At 45.7% G+C, this 20,327-nt stretch overlaps 1 protein-coding gene across 1 annotated transcript in view; it reads left to right on the top strand.

Moving 5' to 3' along the window:
* The first annotated feature begins 818 nt into the window (after positions 1-818).
* The window catches only part of LOC115652423 (all-trans-retinol dehydrogenase [NAD(+)] ADH4), a 29,704-nt gene continuing 10,195 nt past the window's right edge, over positions 819-20,327 (top strand). The window contains exons 1-3 of the mRNA XM_030564423.1: positions 819-972; positions 17,134-17,235; positions 17,818-17,959. Coding sequence (XP_030420283.1) covers positions 955-972; positions 17,134-17,235; positions 17,818-17,959 — 262 coding nt within the window. The 5' untranslated portion in view covers positions 819-954. The remainder of the gene's footprint in view (positions 973-17,133; positions 17,236-17,817; positions 17,960-20,327) is intronic.

Here is a 20,327-nt window from a genome sequence, read left to right as displayed (position 1 = left end):
CAGAATTATTTATAAGAGTGGGTCTATTGTATTAAAAAGGAGTCTCTCAGAGCTTCATGTTACTTTTAACTTATTTTTAGCACAGTTTTGCTTTCACCAGCTGCAAAGTAAAGCACCAGTATATTTCTCTCATCGATCTTGTTGCCAAGCACTCTTCCCTTTCACCAGCTGCACACATACCAAGAGGCGGCTTTCCATTACAGACTACTCCTGCTCCCTTCAAAGTCAACAGACAATACTAAATGTATCTGTGTCCTGCCATCACCAGGCAAGTCAGAGTCCAAGCCAAGTGAAGAGTCCAAGCCAAGTGATCCAATAAAAGAGATTACCTCTCCGACCATCTCTCTCTAATATTCTGTGACCAACACGTCTACAATACATTTTACATATGAGCAGAGGTGAAAGTAAGCCAGTATGCCCCAGTATGGTGTACCGGCAAGAGCCTGTACACTGTACCAGACTGGCTTCCCCAAGTGGCAATTTAAAGGGCCTGGGGCTCCGCTGCTACCGTTCCTGTATCTCTGTTCCTGTTGCTTAGTATTTGATATGCAGCATGAACAGCAGCTGTATTTTGCTAGGCCATTGAAACATACATGGGATTCATAAAGTTCATTGGTAGTTTACCATGGAGTTAGAAACAGTCGCTTTTGTGAATTAGAATATTTAATATTTCTCATCTCAGGCAAAGAAAAGGTTGCGTAAATCATGGGAAGTACAGGGAAGGAAGTACTGGAAGGGGCGGAGAGAAATATTGAAAAGGGAGGAGTGCTGAGGTAGGAGGGGACAGGAGAGTGGAATGAGGGAAATGCTAGCTACTATTTAAGGCAGTGTAGGCTGCTCTCTGGACAGACAGACTTGTGTGGGCTGTACCTATGGTGCTGGTAGCACGGCTGATCTGAGCACGACTCTTTGAGCCCAGACTCCTTCCTGAGAGAGACTCCAGAGAGGAGGAAGATGAGCACTGTGGGAAAAGTAAGACAATGGTGTATGCTTGTTTGGTGCTGATTTCCAATCCTCCTATTTGATTGCATAGCATGGGTACATCTGCTCAGAGTGCTGGGCAGGTACCACATGGTTCACTCTTCCTTTGCAGCAGTGACAAGGGTGGCACAGAGGGAGAGTGCTCTGAAGGATCCCATGTCTCCTGCTCGGGGCACTGTAGAGCTCAGTAAGTGGAGAGTAAAGTAAGGGATGCTGCAGTCCTGGTGTTTCCTTGATTTCACTGGGGATTTGGGGGGAAGACAGTCACACAATTGGGATGGAGAGTAGCAGGGTCAGGCTGAGAGCAATACCCCTAGGCTGCAATATGGGGGATGTGCACCACTGTGCAGAGAAGCTGTTTCTGAAATTAAGATGCACAGAAAAGGGTTTTTATTAAATCTAATCTTAAAATTGGACTAGGACAAAATGTGGCAAATCAGACAATACAGCACATTCCTGCTACATGCGCTGCCCCGACGTATGCCGTGGTTTGACTTTTATTCCTTGTTTTGTCGTACAGCATACCTGGTCAGAAGTATAACTGTTTCCCTGGAATGTTTAGTATGGGTTATAGCATATGAATGTTACAGACCTAGGGCTAAGTGCTGCATGGGGCCCAATCCTTCAGTTTTTATTTTAGTATTATTTATTATTACTTGGTTAGCATTGACAATACATTCTGCAAAACAGAATGGTGCACAGCCTCAAGTTTGCTAGAAATCTGTTTGTTGCTTCCTCAGGAAGGAGTGGGGCAAACATGACTTGGAACAGCTCCTATGGGCCATTACATTGGTTGGAATAGCTGAAATGCAAAGCACTCCAGCCATGCCCCCTCCAGCCCTGGGCAACCCCCCCGAACAATGTCCCAACCCTGTCCTGAGTAACACAAAAGCAATGTATCAGCTCTTGAGGGTAATTTTACAGTCCTTTTGCACCACTCTAGTAGCCCAACGGGACCAGAGCAAGGACAAGAATCTGACCCAATTTAAAGGGCCCCCAAAAATTTACAGTCTCAGGGTCTGATCCTGAACACATTTATATGTCAGTAATCTTATTTATGTGACTTCAGGGGGAGTGCTCACATGATAGGATTATGCACAAGTGTTTGCAGGGGCAGGGTCTAAAAAGGAGACTGGGCACACTACCAAAACTGGACGAGGAAACAATTTAGAGTTTACTTGTTTTTGTTTTCTATATTATTAATGAGCATTGTTAAAATGTTTTTCAGAGGTATCTCAATGAGGACAGGGTGGTAACTTGCTGAACTAGGAGAAGATAGGGGCCAGTGCTTGCATAAGGGAAAACTTCCTTTGATTTAAATCAAGCAGAGTTAGGTCATGACAGTTACACCTAATAAATTATTTTGCAAGGCACTCTCATTCCATTAACTCTGTCCAAGTTCACATTTCTCCAAGAAACTGTAAAGATATAATACTAATAGGGAGCGTTATGATGAAATACTGGATAATAGCAACCATTTTTGTCCTGTTTTTTCTTATTGCCACGATTGCAAGATTCCATTCCTGACTGTTATAAATATCTAGTTACATTGGAAGCCGAGAGGAATTCATTTTAACAAACTGCTTGAGGCTGTTCCACAGTAAACCAGAACCCTAACATAAATAGTTTTGTTAGAAGGGAAATTAAATTAGGACTGCAGTTGAATTAATTGTTCTCTTAACTGAACAGTTGTTCGATCAGATTGTTAGATTATTCCTCAAACATCTTGTCTACAAAGCAGCTGAAGTTCTGCAATCCAGAAAATATTGTTTTAATTAGCTGCATATTTGAGCCCCATATCTGTGTTTTAAATTACATTTTAAGATTTGAAGGATGAACGCTAAATTGAAAGCCTCAGATTCCCAATTTCCATCAAACTTAATAGAATCTGAATTAAAATTCTATATGAAAAGTTGATCACAGATAAATATAGTCTGTCTTTTTAAAATACTAACATAGCCCGGCATAACCATAGTATCTGAAGCCCAGATCCACAAAGGGACATAGGCACCTAAACCCCAGATTTAGGCTCCACTGCAATCCACAACTGCTCCTAGGGTGCTACTTAACTTTGTAGATGCCTAAACTCACTCAGCACCTACATTCTTGTAGGGCCAGATTAACTTTTTGTGGGCCCAGTGCCAAAAATATTTGTGGGCCCCAACTTGGGGAAAGAGGACATATGATGGGGGGCAGTGTGCAGAGCAAGGGGCTGGTTGGGGGCAATGAGACACAGGATGGGGGGGTGGCCCCACTCAGCCCAGCACAAGGGCACTGTTTACAAACCCAAAACTGCTAGATGCACACTGGCCTGCCCAGCCCTGTGCTGCTAGCGTGCCCCTTCCACACTGCTCTCCTGCCCAGTGCCCTGCCCTTATGCCCAGCACCCCCTCACCCAGAGACTTCCCCCACAGATCCCTATGCCCCCAGACCTGCTATGCCCAGCACCCCCTGCCCAGAGATCCCTCCTGCTGACCTCCTACCACAACTGCACAGAAGCCTGCACACCATACCCCCAGCCCAGCTCCCCCACCCACAGATCCCCTACTGTCCAGCATCCCTTCAGTTCCAATATCACAGCTGTACGGTGCCCCATATTCCTCAGGGAATTCTGCATCAAATTCTGTGCATAATATTTTAAAATTCTGCAATTTTTTTACAATAAATGTGGAAGCTCCACCATGGCAGTGGGGAGCACAGGACACAGATGGGAGAATACCTTGCAGCCTCCCCCGCCCCCTGGGACAGGGACTTGGCAGTGAGGCTGAACCTGACCCCGACACAGCAGAAGGGCCATTCCTGCCACAGAAACACCCTGACACCCTGCCCCTTTTGCACCAGGCACACCAGATGTGGGCAGGGAGGCTCAGCCTGGCAGCAGGATCCAAGTGCAGACAGACTTAGTGTGGGGGGATTCAGATGCTGGTAAGAAGGTTCCGTGTGGGGCAGTCTGGGTGCAGGCATCTTAGTAGGGGATCTGGATGTAGAGGGAGGTTCCAGGTGCTGAGGCAACAGGAGTCTGCAGGGGGAACCAAGCGAAAGTGGATAGAGCTCAGTGTGGGGGGGGGGGTCTGGGTGCAGGGGAGGTGGGGTTCATTTGGGTGGGGGTCCACATGTAGATGGTTTGGACCCAGTGGGGAAGGTGTCTGGGGGGCTCATCAGAGTGGTACGGATGCAGAGGAGGTGGGACTTGTCAGAGTGAGGGTTTGATGGGCCTGGTTAACAGGGGAGCCAATCCACTGCCAAGGGGATCCGCATGCTGGGCCCCTACTTCTTCATCCCTCGCGCCTTCCCCACCACTCCATCTCCTCCCCAGGCTTGGGGGGCAGGGGGAACTGCCCCCTAGCACTCACAGGCGGCATGGCTGGGAGCCAGCGGAGCAGAGTGAACTGGGGCCGGATCGCTCCACTTACTGCCGCTAGTGAGTTCAGGGTGCCCGATCCCTGCAGTCCTCAGAGGAGTGGGGGTGAGGATGGGACAGAGCAGGGGTGGAAAGGGGCAGGGGGCACCGGCCAGGAGATCAGGCTGGCTGGGGCCCCTTCTGACTCTGGACCCAGCATCATGGCACCACTGGTGCCATGGTAAACCCGGTACTGTTCTTGCTACAAAAGTTCCCTAGGCACTTAAGTTTCTACCTCCAGGCATCTGCACTATACTTCACTCTCGGAATATGGATGCATATCTCATGCTTAAGCCCCAGCAAGATCCTCAAACCACGTGAAGATAGGCATTCCCCAGCCGATCTTGCCTGTGGGACCTGATCTCTGGAATTTTTAGTGCACAGTAGCAGGTCACACAGCCAGTTAGTGCATGACATGCTAGCGTAGGTTGCCACGAACTAAATCGCCATGTGGACAAGTCTTTTCTCTGTAAGCTGGTGGCTATGGCACTCGCATAGGAGGAGGAAGACCCAGGTGCAGTCATCTGCTCCAAAGATGGTTTAATTATTTATCCAAAGTGGAACAGCTTCAATAGGAGTCTGTAGCAAGCACAACTACCGATTTAAACGAGAGCAAAATCTGTCCACCCTGATGTGATAGAAATTGTTGGTCATATCTGCGAGCCAGACAAGGGGAAATGTTGGCTCAAAACATACAGAACCTCAGTTGAAATTGTGTTGTGTTTTATTTATATTTTCAATGTTCATAAATAATCAGAAAATCTCATGTTCAAATAAAGCAGTTTATCTTTCTAATCCTTTACACCCTGCACAATTATCTGCTTCTCCACTGAGGGACACCACTTCTGCAGCAGGCTCCTAGACAGCTGCACCTCAAAAGTGCCACAGTGATTTCTTCACCCTCCGACCTCCCTGCATTTCACAGTCTCAGTTCTGCCCAATACACTTGTTGTACAGTACACAGATTCACTAAGGCAGCCTTTAAAAAGTATATTACTTTTGTAGGGTCCATCCATCACTGCCTCCTGTCAGGGATCTGGTCAAGCTCCCCTTGTGGGATACTTGCCAGACTGCTGTGAGGGGATCCAAATGCTGAATCTCACATGCCTTAGCTTGCTGGGGTGGGACACAGTTTAAGCATTGTCCCTGACTTTGGACCTCCTGGCATGCACTCCTGGCACAGACCTTGTATCTGACATCCCTCTCGGCAGTAGGGACCCTGCAGCCCAACTGCTTAGGCCCAGAAACTAGTGTATTCTTCCTCAAGCCTCCCCAGCAGCTCTTGCATATTCCCCATGATCCCACTCAAGGGGTGAGCTTTCTGGTTTACAGCTCACCTCCTAAAGGGTACATGGCAATGAAAGCCGACAGACAGGTTTTGCAGAGGATTCTAAACACCATTACTCTTTACTTCACCTGAGAGACACTCCATTCTATACAAAGTACGAAACAAGCCTATATGTATTTTCCCTGCCTCAGTTTCCCCACCACTCTGGACAATTCTTTGGGCAAAATCCGAGTCCTCTATGAAGTTCCTTTCTCTGCCCCCCGTCCTCCTGCATATGGACTCTCTGGTCTCTTCTCCTCTCCTCTCTCTGCCTCTAAAATGGCAGCTGAGAGACCCTCTTTTTATAACCTCCAGCTTCCTTTGGCAGGTGACCACAGAACCCTACCCAGTGACATCATTGCCAAGTGACCTCTCCCTCTGCAAATCTGTCCTCATGGATAGGAACCAGCCTTTTGTCTCACCTGAATAAGTGATCATTTTAAGATCTAAAGACTGACCCTGTGGTCCCTGGTCTGGTAGGTACGTGCTACAGCCCTGTCAGCAAATGATCCACCGAGAGGCATTCCATGATACAACAATTTCATAACAGCAAGCAGAATTCATCAGCTGCACATAGAGTCCCCAAATTGTCACACACTGCACCTTATGCTTTCATGAACAGCACTGCAGAGTGAGTGAAAAGTGGAAATAAAATGCTACCTTTCTGACCTGGTAGCATTTTTACAAGACTTTGCACACTAATTGTGCTGATGTCAATTACTACACAAGGTGCAGGGCAACCATCAATCAAGCCAATAGGCTGAAATTCACACCCTTGTGCAGAAGGCCCGTACAAGGCCTACCCAACCACTTAAATCTCAACTAGGATCTAATCCCAACTCTAGCCTGTTCCTCTGCACAGCTTTAACCCTAACCCTGCAGGCCTATGCTGGTCCTCTGCACAGGGATGCATTTCACTCATATAGTTGGATTTTGCAATGGGTTTTAGTAAGTCAGTCACAGTTCACTCAATTTTTGTAAAATTCTCAGTCATTTAAAATGATGCCGGTTGGCAGCTCTGATTTCTATGCTTCTTAGCTGGCTAAAAGAAAAACAAAAGTAAAATGTCATTTACAAAAAGTGCACACATTGATTCAAACACAGTGTCTTTTCTCAGCTTTTTTTGAGGACACAACTACCCAATTCAGGCTGCTCTAGTTAGAATGGTGTGGTATTTAGATGCTGCTTGTATTATTAGAACTGGGAGCACTGGCTGTTGGGAGTCTGAAAGGACAGAAAACAGGAAGGAGGAGGGAGGAGTTGAGGAGGCAGAGTGGGAGTTCCAGAGGGTGCAGCAGCAGTTTGGTAAAGAGGTTTCCACTTTAAAAATAAAGTCCTGCTGAAGCTTGTTAGTACCTTGCCTGGTTGATACAACATCTTGGTGAAGAGGATGGATCTTCTGCCTCTGAACCCCCCTGCATGCTTTCTGCAAAGCCCAGGTGAGCCTCCAATTGCTTTTACTGCCTGGATCCACGTCTGAGACTTATCTGCTTGCAGTCAGTGCTACAGAGATTTCTGAAGTGAGAAAGTGTGCTCTGCTAAGCCACTGCCTTGGAGCAGAAGGGCAGTGTATATTTTACACTTTTCCCCTTGCATATGATAAATATGAGACTGCACTCACTGCATTAAAGAACGTTTTTGTGTCAAAAGTGAATGTAGTAGCTAATCGCTACAGATTTCGCCAGCGTGAGCAGAAACCAGGGGAGACGATAATGAAGTGTATTGCTTCCCTGAGGAGTCTGATTGTAACTTGTGACTTTGGGAATATGGCAGATGAGATGATTAGAGACCAGCTCATTGAGAAAACAACCATGCTTCGTGTAAGAGAACTCTTACTTCTAGAACCACAATTTACACTAGAAAAAGCAATAACCATTGCTAGTCAGATTGAGTCAGCTACAGTTGAAGCCAAAATAATGAGCAAAGATACCGGAGGCACAGTGCAGGTTGTGACTACTTTGCAGAAAAGTTCACTATCGCTGCAGACAAACAATTGCAAGAAGAAAAATAATAAAAAGCCACTGAATCAGCAAATGCAAAATACAGTAAAAGCATGCTTTTGCTGTGGATCCCCACAACATCTTGCAAGCTACACAGCATGTCCAGCAAAAGTAGCTCAGTGCAATCATTGCAAAAAGATTGGGCATTTTGCTAAAGTATGTCGCAGTAGCCAGTTCAATCAACAGGTGCATGCAGTTACAATACCAGATGTTACTGTGCTGAGTGTGGACAAAATCACTACTGCACATAATCCAGAACAGATAAAGTGCACTGTAAACGTTTCCGCCATACCTCAGGCAAATCACACTCTATTCAGCTAATATTGGACACTGGCTCAGCAGTATCTATACTACTTGATTCCATCTATTTGCATTACTTTAAAGATGTGCCTCTTACTGAACCCAAACTTGAGTTGGTGTGCTATTTGAAAAACCATATTCCAGTCCATGGCTGCCTGCCAACAATAGTTACTTTTGGTGATTGCTGTGTAACTGCAGAGTTCTACATTGTCCACAAAGGCACTCCTGTCCTTGGCAGAGATTTATTGGCTGCTTTAAATCTTAGGGTAGTTAATGGACAAATTGATCTTCCTTAGCAAAGCACTCTTGTGGTACACACACCAGTTTCAGCTGGGACCGAACACCATGTTGAGGAGAAACTCAGCTATGCTTATGGGTTTCTGCATAAAAGTTAAAATGCGGAATCATGTGATGCCTGTACGATAGAAATTATGGTGCTTACTATTTCAGTCAGGGAAGCTGTTTCAGAGGAACTTAGAAAACTTGTTCAAAATGACGTTATTGATGAGATTAACTCCTTGGAATTGGTTTCACCTATAGTAGTGATGCAGAAGAATGGTGGAGGCATTCACCTTTGTGTGGACTTCAGGGAGCCAAATAAAGCTATTGTGATTGACAGCCATCCTCTTCCTCACATAGAAGAAGTATTTGCAGAACTCCATGGAGCAAAGATGTTTTCTACTCTTGATTTGCAGAGCGCATACCACCAGCTTATGTTGCATGAAGATAGCAGAAACCTCACAGGATATATTACGCTAGGGACTATTTTGTTTTAAATGCGTTCCATATGGTCTCATAAAAGCAGCAAAGAGTCCTGTGGCACCTTATAGACTAACAGACATTTGGAGCATGAGCTTTCGTGGGTGAATACCCACTTCGTCAGATGCATGTAGTGGAAATTTCCAGGGGCAGGTATATATATGCAGGCAAGCTAGAGATAATGAGGTAGTTCAATCAGGGAGGATGAGGCCCTGTTCTAGCAATTGAGGTGTGAAAACCAAGGGAGGAGAAACTGGTTCTGTAATTGGCAAGCCATTCACAGTCTTTGTTTAATCCTGAGCTGATGGTGTCAAATTTGCAGATGAACTGCTGAGCTTCAGTTCCTCTTTGAAGTCTGGTCCTGAAGTTTTTTTGCTGCAGGATGGCCACCTTAAGGTCTGCTATAGTGTGGCCAGGGAGATTGAAGTGTTCTTCTACAGGTTTTTGTATATTGCCATTCCTAATATCTGATTTGTGTCCGTTTATCCTTTTCCGTAGTGACTGTCCAGTTTGGCCAATGTACATAGCAGTGGGGCATTGCTGGCATATGATGGCGTATATTACATTGGTGATATGCAGGTGAATGAACCGGTGATGGTGTGGCTGATCTGGTTAGGTCCTGTGATGGTGTCGCTGGTGTAGATATGTGAGCAGAGTTGGCATCGAGGTTTGTTGCATGGATTGGTTCCTGAGCTAGAGTTACTATGGTGCGGTGTGCAGTTACTGGTGAGAATATGTTTCAGGTTGGCAGGTTGCCTGTGGGCAAGGACTGGCCTGACACCCAAGGCCTGTGAAAGTGTGGGATCATTGTCCAGGATGGGTTGCAGGTCCCTGATGATGCGTTGGAGAGGTTTTAGCTGGGGACTGTATGTGATGGCTAGGGGAGTCCTGCTGGTTTCTTTCTTGGGTTTGTCTTGCAGTAGGAGGCTTCTGGGTACACATCTGGCTCTGTTGATCTGTTTCCTTATTTCCTCATGCGGGTATTGTAGTTTTGAGAATGCTTGGTGGAGATTTTGTAGGTGTTGGTCTCTGTCTGAGGGGTTAGAGCAGATGCGGTTGTACCTCAGTGCTTGGCTGTAGACAATGGATCGTGTGATGTGCCCGGGATGGAAGCTGGAGGCATGAAGGTAGGCATAGCAGTCGGTAGGTTTCCGGTACAGGGTGGTGGTAATGTGACCATCACTTATTTGCACCATGGTGTCTAGGAAGTGGACCTCCCGTGTAGATTGGTCCAGGCAGAGATTGATGGTGGGGTGGAAGCTGTTGAAATCGTGGTGGAATTTTTCCAGAGACTCTTTCCCATGGGTCCAGATGATGAAGATGTCATCAATGTAGTGTAGGTAGAGAAGGGGTGTGAGTGGACGAGAGCTGAGGAAGCGTTGTTCCAGGTGGCCATAAAAATATTGGCATATTGTGGGGCCATGCGGGTGCCCATAGCTGTGCCACTGATCTGGAGAGATATATTGTCATTAAATTTGAAATAGTTGTGTGTGAGGATAAAGGCTCAGAGCTCAGCAGCCAGTTGTGCTGTAGCATCATCAGGGATACTGTTCCTGACAGCTTGTATTCCATCCATGTGTGGGATATTGGTGTAGAGAGCCTCTACATCCATGGTGGCTAGGATGGTGTTTTCTGGAAGGTCACCAATGCATTGTAGTTTCCTCAGGAAATCAGTGGTGTCACGGAGATAGCTGGGAGTGCTGGTGGCATAGGGTCTGAGTAGAGAGTCCACATATCCAGACAGTCCTTCAGTGAGAGTGCAAATGCCCGAGATGATGGGGCATCCAGGATTTCCGGGTTTGTGGATCTTGGGTAGTAGATAGAATAACCCTGGTCGGGGCTCTAAAGGTATGTTGATTTGTTCTGGTGTTAGTGTAGGGAGTGTCCTGAGTAGATGTTGCAGTTTCTTAGTGTATTGCTCAGTGGGATCTGAGGGAAGTGGCCTGTAGAATTTGGTGTTGGAGAGTTGTCTGGCAGCCTCCTTTTGGTAGTCAGACCAATTCATGATGACAACAGCACCTCCTTTATCAGCCTCTTTGATGATAATGTCTGGGTGGTTTCTGAGGCTGTGGATGGCATTGCGTTCTGCACGACTTAGATTATGAGGCAAGCGATGTTGTTTTTCCACAATTTCTGCCTGTGCACATCGGCGGAAGCATTCAATGTAGAGTTCCAGACTGTCATTTCGACCCTCAGGAAGACTCCATGTGGAGTTCTTCTTCTTGTGCTGTTGGTGGGAGGGTACCTGTGTATCAGTGCGCTGTTCAGTGTTGTCCTGAAAGTATTCTTTGAGTCGGAGACGGCGGAAGTAGGCTTCCAGATGGCCGCAGAACTGTATCATGTTGGTGGGGGTAGCAGGGCAGAAAGAGAGTCCCCGAGATAGGACAGACTTTTCTTCTGGGCTGAGTGTGTAGTTGGATAGATTGACGATATTGCTGGGTGGGTTGGGGGTACCACGGTTGTGGCCCCATGAGGCAGGTAAGAATTTAGACAGCTTACAGTCCTTTTTCCTTTGTAGAGGGGTGAAGTGAGTAATGTAGAACTCCTGTCTTATTTTAGTGAAGTTCGTTTGTATGGAAGTTTGGTTATTAATGAGAGTCTCCAGGTTGGAGAGCTCTTTTTTGATGTTTTCCTGTTTGCTGTATAGGATGCTGATCAGGTGGTTCCTCAGTTTCTTTGATAGAGTATGGCATAATCTCTCACTGTGGTCTGTGTAGTATGTAGATAGCAGTGGATTTTTTACCATTAGTCCATTTGGTATGATGTCCATCCGTTTGCATTTGGAAAGGAAGATGATATCTGTCTGTATTTGTGCAAGTTTCTTCATGAGATTGATGGACTTCAAAGAGAAACTGCTGAGCTTCAGTTCATCTGCAAATTTGACACCATCAGCTCAGGACTAAACAAAGACTGTGAATGGCTTGCCAATTACAGAACCAGTTTCTCCTCCCTTGGTTTTCACACCTCAACTGCTAGATCAGGGCCTCATCCTCCCTGATTGAACTACCTCATTATCTTTAGCTTGCCTGCATATATATACCTGCCCCTGGAAATTTCCACTACATGCATCTGATGAAGTGGGTATTCACCCACGAAAGCTCATGCTTCAAAACGTGTTAGTCTATAAGGTGCCACAGGACTCTTTGCTGCTTTTACAGATCCAGACTAACACAGCTAACCCTCTGATACTTGATACCATGCAAGGCACTGCATTTAGCCGTATGGAGTGGAAATCCATCAATCTCATGAAGAAACTTGCACAAATACAGACAGATGTCATCTTCCTTTCCAAATGCAAACGGATGGACATCATACCAAATGGACTAAAGGTAAAAAATCTCTTCTGCTACAGTAATTAAGTTCCTCTCTTCAGTTTTTAGCAGGGAAGGTAACCCCAAAGAACTGGTTTCAGATAATGGTAGTCAATTTACTTCCCTGGAGTTTGAAACTTGAGAGGAACATTTTACACAGAAGGTCATCCCTATATTACCCTCAAGGCAATGGGGTTTAACAGAAGTTTGACAGAGTTTGCAAACAGATAAACTGGAAGGGCGATTGTGAGTACCCTTCACTACTGATTTCTTGCAAGCATACCGGGCTACACGACATGCCACAACGCAAAGATCACCCGCAGAGTTACTGCATGGGGAACAGATCAATACTAAACTGAACATTGCTGGATTGTTAAAGGCATGACCTGATGCCCCAACTGAGGATGATCTGAGAAAAATAGTTGAACAGAACCAAAGTATAAGGCTTTCACAGACAAGTGGCGGGGTGCTAAGGAACCGAAGTTTAAGTGTGGTTCCTTTGTTAGAATATGAAAACCTGGAATTTTACGCAAAGGGAACCATAAATTCACAGCTCCTCTTAAAATCATACAGAAGAAGGGACCTTACACCTATCGATTTTCTGATGGGCGGGTATGGAATGCTTCCTAACTTGCACCTGCCTATGCACCAAGAGGCAATTATACTAACACCCAGTCTGCATTGGATGACTAGACCGTAGAACCATAACAGCAAGACATTGCACTGGAACCGGGGCTTGAGAGACAGCCTGTCAGATCCAGATGACCACCTGCCTGGACTGGAGACTGTTATGTAATATCTACAGTGTTTTCAGTGTAATATTTTTGCCAATAGTATAGTGTCTTGTTTCCTATTTGTTCCCGTGGTTAGAACGATGTTTATTTTAATTGGGAGAGTTTCTTAAGAGAGGAGGGAATATGATGTTTAGATGCTGCTTGTATTATTAGAACTGGGAGCACTGGCTGTTGGGAGTCTGAAAGGACAGGAAACAGGAAGGAGGGGGGAGGAGTTGAGGAGGCAGAGCGAGAGTTCCAGAGGGTGCAGCTGCAGCTTGGTAAAGAGGTTTCCACTGTTAAAATAAAATCCTGTTGAAGCTTGTTAATACCTTGCCTGGTTTCATGCAACAAATAGTATCTGGACACTGTCACTAGAAATCCTTCTTTTAAAACATCAGTTCATAACTTAAACAAATTAACTTGGAATACAGGGTCTTAGCCAAAAATAATAACTCTAAACAGCTAAGGGGTAGGTTAGTGAATATTTCTAGATGTACAAGTCTTAAAAATAGAAGCCAAGACTGCCTTATAATATTTGTCAAAAGAACAGACTGAATATCATCTTCCCTTCCCAGTGCAGGATTACTCTTGGCATGTTGGCAGAGCAGCCTGAAAACTGACAACCAGATAGAAGTGGATTCTGCTGGTGTAGGTGAACCCCCAGGGCATGTAGGGCTTACTCCTGCATAGGGGGTATGTCAGGGCGTGACTTGGAGAAGGATTGGAAGCATGGCCAGAGCCGGCTCCAGGCACCAGCGCAGGAAGCAGGTGCTTGGGGCAGCCAATGGGAAAGGGCAGTACGTCCAGGTCTTCAGCAGCAATTCGGCATCGGGTCCCTCAGTCCCTCTCAGAGGGAAGGACCAGCCGCCAAATTGCCACCAAAGAAGGAAGTGGCGCGGTAGATCAGCTGACGATCACGGCTTTTTAAAAAAAAATAAAATTTCTTTGCCACTTGGGGCAGCAAAAAAGCTGAAGCCGACCCTGGGCATGGCTAGAGCGTCCTGTGCTCCAGATAACTCTAGCTGCCGAGTGGCTCCTGCCTTTCATTCAGCTATTTTTGTATTTAACCTATTTTTGTATTTAACTTCCTTCTTGCTGATTGTCAGTAGCTAAAGTAACATGCTTTGTGTATCTATCTATGCCATATTCAGTGGCATGCTGCATTTTCACTAAAGTCTTCACAAGCAGGATTCTATGGGTTTCCATGGTTCTGGTTCAGCTCAGATAATTGGCCCTGTCCTTCAGTTCTTATTCATTCAAGTCAAAACCTTTTGTCTGTGTCAGGACTGAAAGATCAGGAGTTATTGTCATACTATGGGCCAAGATGTTACTAAAATCACAGATAGTAATGAACACATATGTTAGATCAAAGGTGGGCAAACTATGGCCCACAGGCCACATCCGGCCCACAGGACCCTCCTGCCTGGCCCCTGAGCTCCTGCCCCAGGAGGATAGCCCCCGGCTCCTCCCCTGCGGTTCCCCCTTACCCTCAGCTTGCTCCGCCACTGGCGCAATGCTCTGGGCAGCAGAGCTGTGAGCTCCTGGGGCAGCGCGGCTGCAGAGACCAGCATGACCCAGTGCTGTGCGGTGGCATAGCTGGCTCAGGGTGGTGCAGCTGCAGCGCCGCCAGCCACCGGTGCTCCAGGCAGCATGGTAAGGGGGCAGGGAGTGGGGGGGGGGGGTGGAGAGAGGGCGGGGGAGTTTGGGATGGTAGTCAGGGTGGTCAGCAGAGGGCGGGGAACTGGGGGGTTGAATGGGGGCAGGGGTCCTGGGAGGGGGCAGTCAGGGAAAAGGGGTGGTTGGATTTGGCAGCGGTCCTGGGGGGGGCAGTCAGGAAGCAGGGGGTTGGATGAGGTGGCAGGAGGCTGTCGGGGCAGGGGCTCCAGGGGACAGGAAACAAGGGGGGGTTGGATGGGGCAGGAGTCCCGGAGGGGCCATCAGGGGGCAAGAAGCAGGAGGGGTCGGGTAGGGGGTAGGAGTGGGAGTGGGACTGGGGCATGCCTGGCTGTTTAGGGGGGCACAGCCTCCGCTAACTGGCCCTCCATACAATTTTGGAAATCTGATGCGGCCCTCAGGCCAAAAAGTTTGCCCACCCCTGTGTTAGATGCTTACAATACTATAGATTTCTTTCTAAAAATCTATTACCACAGACCCTGTTCTGTTTTATTATAACAGCTGCTCCTACTATTATGGGTGCAGCAAAACAGTTCCTTATTTAGCACCAGTGTTCAAAATCCCAAGGAAAATGATAAGAGTTATTTTTCACATAATTTATCTGTATGTAATATGTGTCTTCAGATATTCAGATTTGTCCTCATTATCCTGTGGCTCCATTCTTGGAGATTCTTAAAATGCTTAAGCTTTAAGGAGGAATTAAATTGTTGAACACATTGCAAACAACATTAGAGTTATTAAAAGGCCATATTCCTGTATTCTTTACTCCGGCAAAACTCACTTCATATCAATCAATGACCACTTTGCCTCAGCAAGGAATGAGAGATGCACATGCTGTTCTACTATGGGAGGAGTGGGGGGAGGAAAGAATACTGTAACTTTGAACCCTTCGGATTTCAGTCAAATCCTTCCCTTCGGAGTGAGGCATTTATGACACTGTGGAGAGGAAAAGAGACAGGGCTTGAAAGATCAGCACTCAACGGATCTACACAGACTTTTGAACAGAACCAGCAATTTGAGTTCCCTTTCCCTTCCCCAGGCAACATGACTCCCTTCAGAGCTGTGCTGCTATTGGTTCTGCTCCCTCTCCAAGTGGTTAGAGGGTACAAAAGAGAATTAATTCTGCTTTATTCAGCAGTTATTTCCCAGGGAAATCCACATGTCCTGAGAAGTGCACATCGCACAGAGTGGCTTCATCTCAAGCCACAGAGCCCTGACTATACATGAAGTTCATACAGAAGAACTGCCATGATCCATAGGGGCTAAGGCATAGCATGACAATGATCCTGCTCTCCCCTATCGCCTACATGATGCACACAATTCAGGGTTGTTATGCTCTCTTTTGCCTCTCTTCATCTAGTATCACATAGAAAAGGGGAGCTGATGGCCCTGTTGCATTTGGGTCACAGTATTTATGATACTTCTGTATCAAAGTTATGAGAATAAATGCATTTACAATGTAAATAATGTGGAATGGAAACATAAAAGGGCAGATTAATAAAGATTGGAAAATTGTCTTTCTAAACAATGCAGATTATCTTGTATTTGAATTCCAAACTTGTCATAGACCTCAACTTCAAGCTGGTTTTATAGGGTATGGATCCCAATTCTGGTTTCAGTTACACCAGCCTTTCTTCTGGGGACCATCATTCACAGATTCATAGATTCCAAGGCTGGAAGGGACCATTATTATCATCTAGTCTGACCGCTGTATAACACAGGCCAGAGAACTTCCCCAAAATATTCCTAGAGCAGGTCTTTTAGAAAAGCATCCAATCCTGATTTTAAAATGGTCAGTGATGAAGAATACACCATGATGTTTGGTAAATTGTTCCAATGGTTAATTACTCTTATCATTAAAAAAATTATGCCTTATTTCTAGTTTGAATTTGTATAGCTTCAACTTTAGCCACTGGATCATGTTCTACCTTTCAGTTCTAGACCAAAGAATCCATTGTTAAATATTTGTTCCCCATGTAACCAAGTCACCCCTTAATCATCCCTTTGTTAAGATAAATAGATGGAGCTCTTTGAGCTATCACTATAACACATTTTTTCTAATATCTAATCATTAATCATTTTTGTAGCTCTTCTCTGAACCCTCTCTAATTTATCAACATCCTTCTTTAACTGTGGGCATCAGAACTAGACACAGTATTCCAGCAGTGTTTTTTTCCCAAATGCAGAACAGAAATATTTATTGAACACTTTTTCCTTTTCTGCATTATTATTGATAATTCTACCACTTCCTTCTAGTAAAGGACCAACTCCATTGTCAGGATTCTTTTTGTTCCTACTATATTTTAAAAGCTCTTTATTGTCCTTAACTCTCTTAGCCATAGATTTCTCCTTGTGTCCCCTTGCTTCCCTTATCAATTTTCTACAAGTCCTAACTTCTGATTTATATTCACTATCAGCCTCCCTTTTCTTCCATTTGCTATACATTTTTATTATTTTTGATTTTTGATTTATTTAAATGAAATTATTTTTGATTCACCCCAGGATGAATGAGATCAGGGTCTTGCTCTTTATTTTTCAAGATCCACTGTAGAGAGTGCAATAAAGTAAAATCTCTAAATCTGAAATGTACTTACTCCTTTCCAAGGTTATTAAATGTAAGGCAGCCATTGCCTGGGAAGCAGGGAATCCCTTTTCTATTGAGGAGGTTGAAGTCGCCCCACCCAAAGAACATGAAATTCGAGTTAAGGTAAGTCATCTACATTGACATGGGTGTAAAACTGGAGTTGCATAGCAGTGAAGGCTACTACATTTGAAAGAAGCAGTTAAGATTCACCAATATATCCTGGCTGTGCAAAGCAGTCATAAACATAAACAGTTTAAAAGCCCATTTATGATGGGTTGACAGCTGCTTTGTGTTGCTGAAGTGCGGCAGAGCAGCCAGAGCACACTTCGTTCCCTAAATCACACCAAGATGTACATGTGGGCAAAATTTCATGATAATCAGATTTAATTCACTTTGTGTGTTGCTTCTCAAAAACAAAAAACAAAAAAAAAAGAATGGTCATATATTTTGGGATTATTTGTCTCCATAAAAAGGACATTCAAATGTTTATTTTCTAGTGTACTTGTTGACAATCGTTGGGTCATGCAAAACCACAATACTAATGAAGTTCCAGTGCTTGGTATTGTCAAGGCAATAGCTCAAATTTCCCATTAAACTTGATGGTATTGCAATGGTAAGAGCAGCTCTCTAATTTGATTCAAGTCACAGGTGTAATTCTCCATTATCAACCTATAGTGTGAATGTAAAGATGTTACTGCCTTGCAGATTGTTGCCACGGGGGTGTGCCGTAGTGATGCTCATGCTGTAAGCCCCAGTTTTAAAGAGGGGCTTTTTCCAGTCATCCTGGGCCACGAAGGAGCAGGAATTGTGGAGAGCACTGGACCAGGAGTGACTAGATTTAAACCAGGTACTGAGATATTAGCTATACCATTGCAGTGTCAGGGACTTATTCGCCATTTGGACACAAGGGCTATATGTTGGTGATGCTCTGTTGATGATTTATACTGGTATAAACTGCTGAAAACAATGAAGAACCAGGCCTTCTACCAGGGTAGAAGTTTATACCTTAGTGGTTATACACTGTGGAGGATAAAATGCAATGGGATGAAGCATTTTGTCTCCAAAGCTATCTGTTATGCCAGAAGACATGGCACTAGTAAATTTGTTTTAAAAGACTGCTTATAAACTGAACTCCTCCTACACACACCCCCACATGTGATCGGGGATATTATTACTTTCTGTAAATACATTGCGGGGAAGGAGGGAAAATACCAGGGAAGATTTAAGATTTAAGCTGAAGGACAATGCTGGCACAAGAATAAATGGGTATAAACCAGCCTTAAACAAATTCAAACTGGACATTAGAAGAAGTTTTCTAACTATCAGAGGGCTGAGGTTATGAAACAGCTTCCCAATAGGAGTTATGGGGCAAACAACTTAATTAGTTTTAACAAACAGAGCTGGACAAATTTATGAGTGGGATTGCATGACACTGTTGCTTGTAACGATGGGAGCAAGGTTCAGCAGCCTGATTGTCCTTCCATTTTGTCTTACGTTCCTAAAATCTCATGCTTTGGGACTCATCCCTTTGGGTCAGGAAGGGATTTCCCCCTCACAGTTTATTCGGAGGGACGGGAGTGTCTCCTTATTCTGAAACAGCAGCGATGGCCGCAGCTGGAGATGGGACACTGGATAGGGTGGGCTAGTACCCATTGCGAGTGGCACTGGAATTTCTGTATTTTTGCCTTTCTCTACAGCATAGGGGGCAGGTCACTTACTGGAATCATCTGGGTATATCTCACTTAATCAGTTCCTAGCTATTGCAGGGTCCTCAGGCACTGATGCACCTCAGGCCTTCCAATTCTCTGCTTGTAGCACATAGTTTAGTTTCCGGAGGGTTGTATTATTTTGGTCTAATATTGGTTGTTGGATTTAGTACAGGGATTAGCAAACTTTTTGGTCCAAGGGCCACATCTGGGAATAGAAACTGTATGGCAGGGCATGAATACTCAGACAATCGGGGTTGGAGTGCAGGAGGGGGTGAGGGCTCTGGTTGGGGGTGCAGACTCCAGAGTGGGGCAAGAAATGAGTTCAGGGTGTGGGAGGGGGCTCTGGCCTGGGGCAGGGGAGTGGGATGCAGGTGGGGGTATGGGCTCTGGGCTGGGGATGAGGGGTTTGGGGTGCAGGAGGGTGCTCCGGGCTAGGAACAAGGGGTTCTGAGGGCAGGAGTGGAATCAGCACTGGGACAGGGGATTGGGGCGTGGGGGGAGGCTTAGGGGTGCAGGCTCTGTGCAGCACTTACCTCAAGCGACTCCCAAAAGCAGTGGCATGTCCCTTCTCCAGCTCCTAGGCAGAGACATGGCCAAGCAGATCTGCACGCTGCCCCATACACAGGTGCTGCCCCTGCAGCTCCCATTGGCTGTGGTTCCTGGCCGACGGGAGCTGTGAGGGCAGCGCACAGAGTGGAGGCCCCTGGCTGCCCCATGTGTAGGAACCAGAAGGGGGCCATGTTGCTGCTTCCAGGAGCCGAGTGGAGCGGCTCCCGACTCTGCTCCCTGGCTGGAGCGCCGGAGCGGGGTAAGCCCCAGATGCTGCTCCCCAGCGGAAGCTCAAGGGCCAAATTAAAATGGCTGCCTGGCCGAATCCAGCCCACGGGCCGTAGTTTACCCACCCATGGTTTAGTAGGTGGGTCTGGGTGTTTTGGTGGGCTGTGATATGCAAGAGGTCAGGCTAGGGATCTGGTGGTGCTTTGATCTCTGGCTTTGATATCTAGGAGTGTGTGACAAGCAATAACTCTGATGTAGCTAATGGAGATACGATTACAGTTGTTTAGGATTTGAGAAGGAAAGACCACAAAGCAATTCACATAGATCCTGCTGGAGATATGTCCCCTTCAGTTATTGTACACAGAAAGAACAGAAAAATATCTGCAGAGTAAACTAGAAATGGAAACTTATGCTGCCTGGCTAAAGAACTCTCCGTGTATTTAGATTGAACAGACTGGCCTTCACTGCTTCCGTTTCTGAAACACCCAAGTTCTATCCTTTTCTTCCTGTTGCCCATATTTTTTTTTTTTGGTTGAAGTCACTGATTCAGAATCTTCTCCACTCACAAGTTTGAAAGAACAGCTTCTGAAACTGATGCCCTTGGGGCTGGTTGGCAACAAGTGATTGATGAGTGTCACCAGGGCTGTCACTGCTCCCCAGAGCCAAAGCTAATGCTGCCATGCCCAGTCTCAGGCAAGGAGGTTTATTCTTTAAAGAGAGGTTAACAAA

The sequence above is a fragment of the Gopherus evgoodei genome, chromosome 5 (assembly GCF_007399415.2).
Source record: "Gopherus evgoodei ecotype Sinaloan lineage chromosome 5, rGopEvg1_v1.p, whole genome shotgun sequence".
Taxonomy (NCBI): Eukaryota; Metazoa; Chordata; order Testudines; family Testudinidae; genus Gopherus; species Gopherus evgoodei.
Note: the sequence above shows the minus strand (reverse complement) of the source record. Positions and strands in the feature narration are given on the sequence as shown.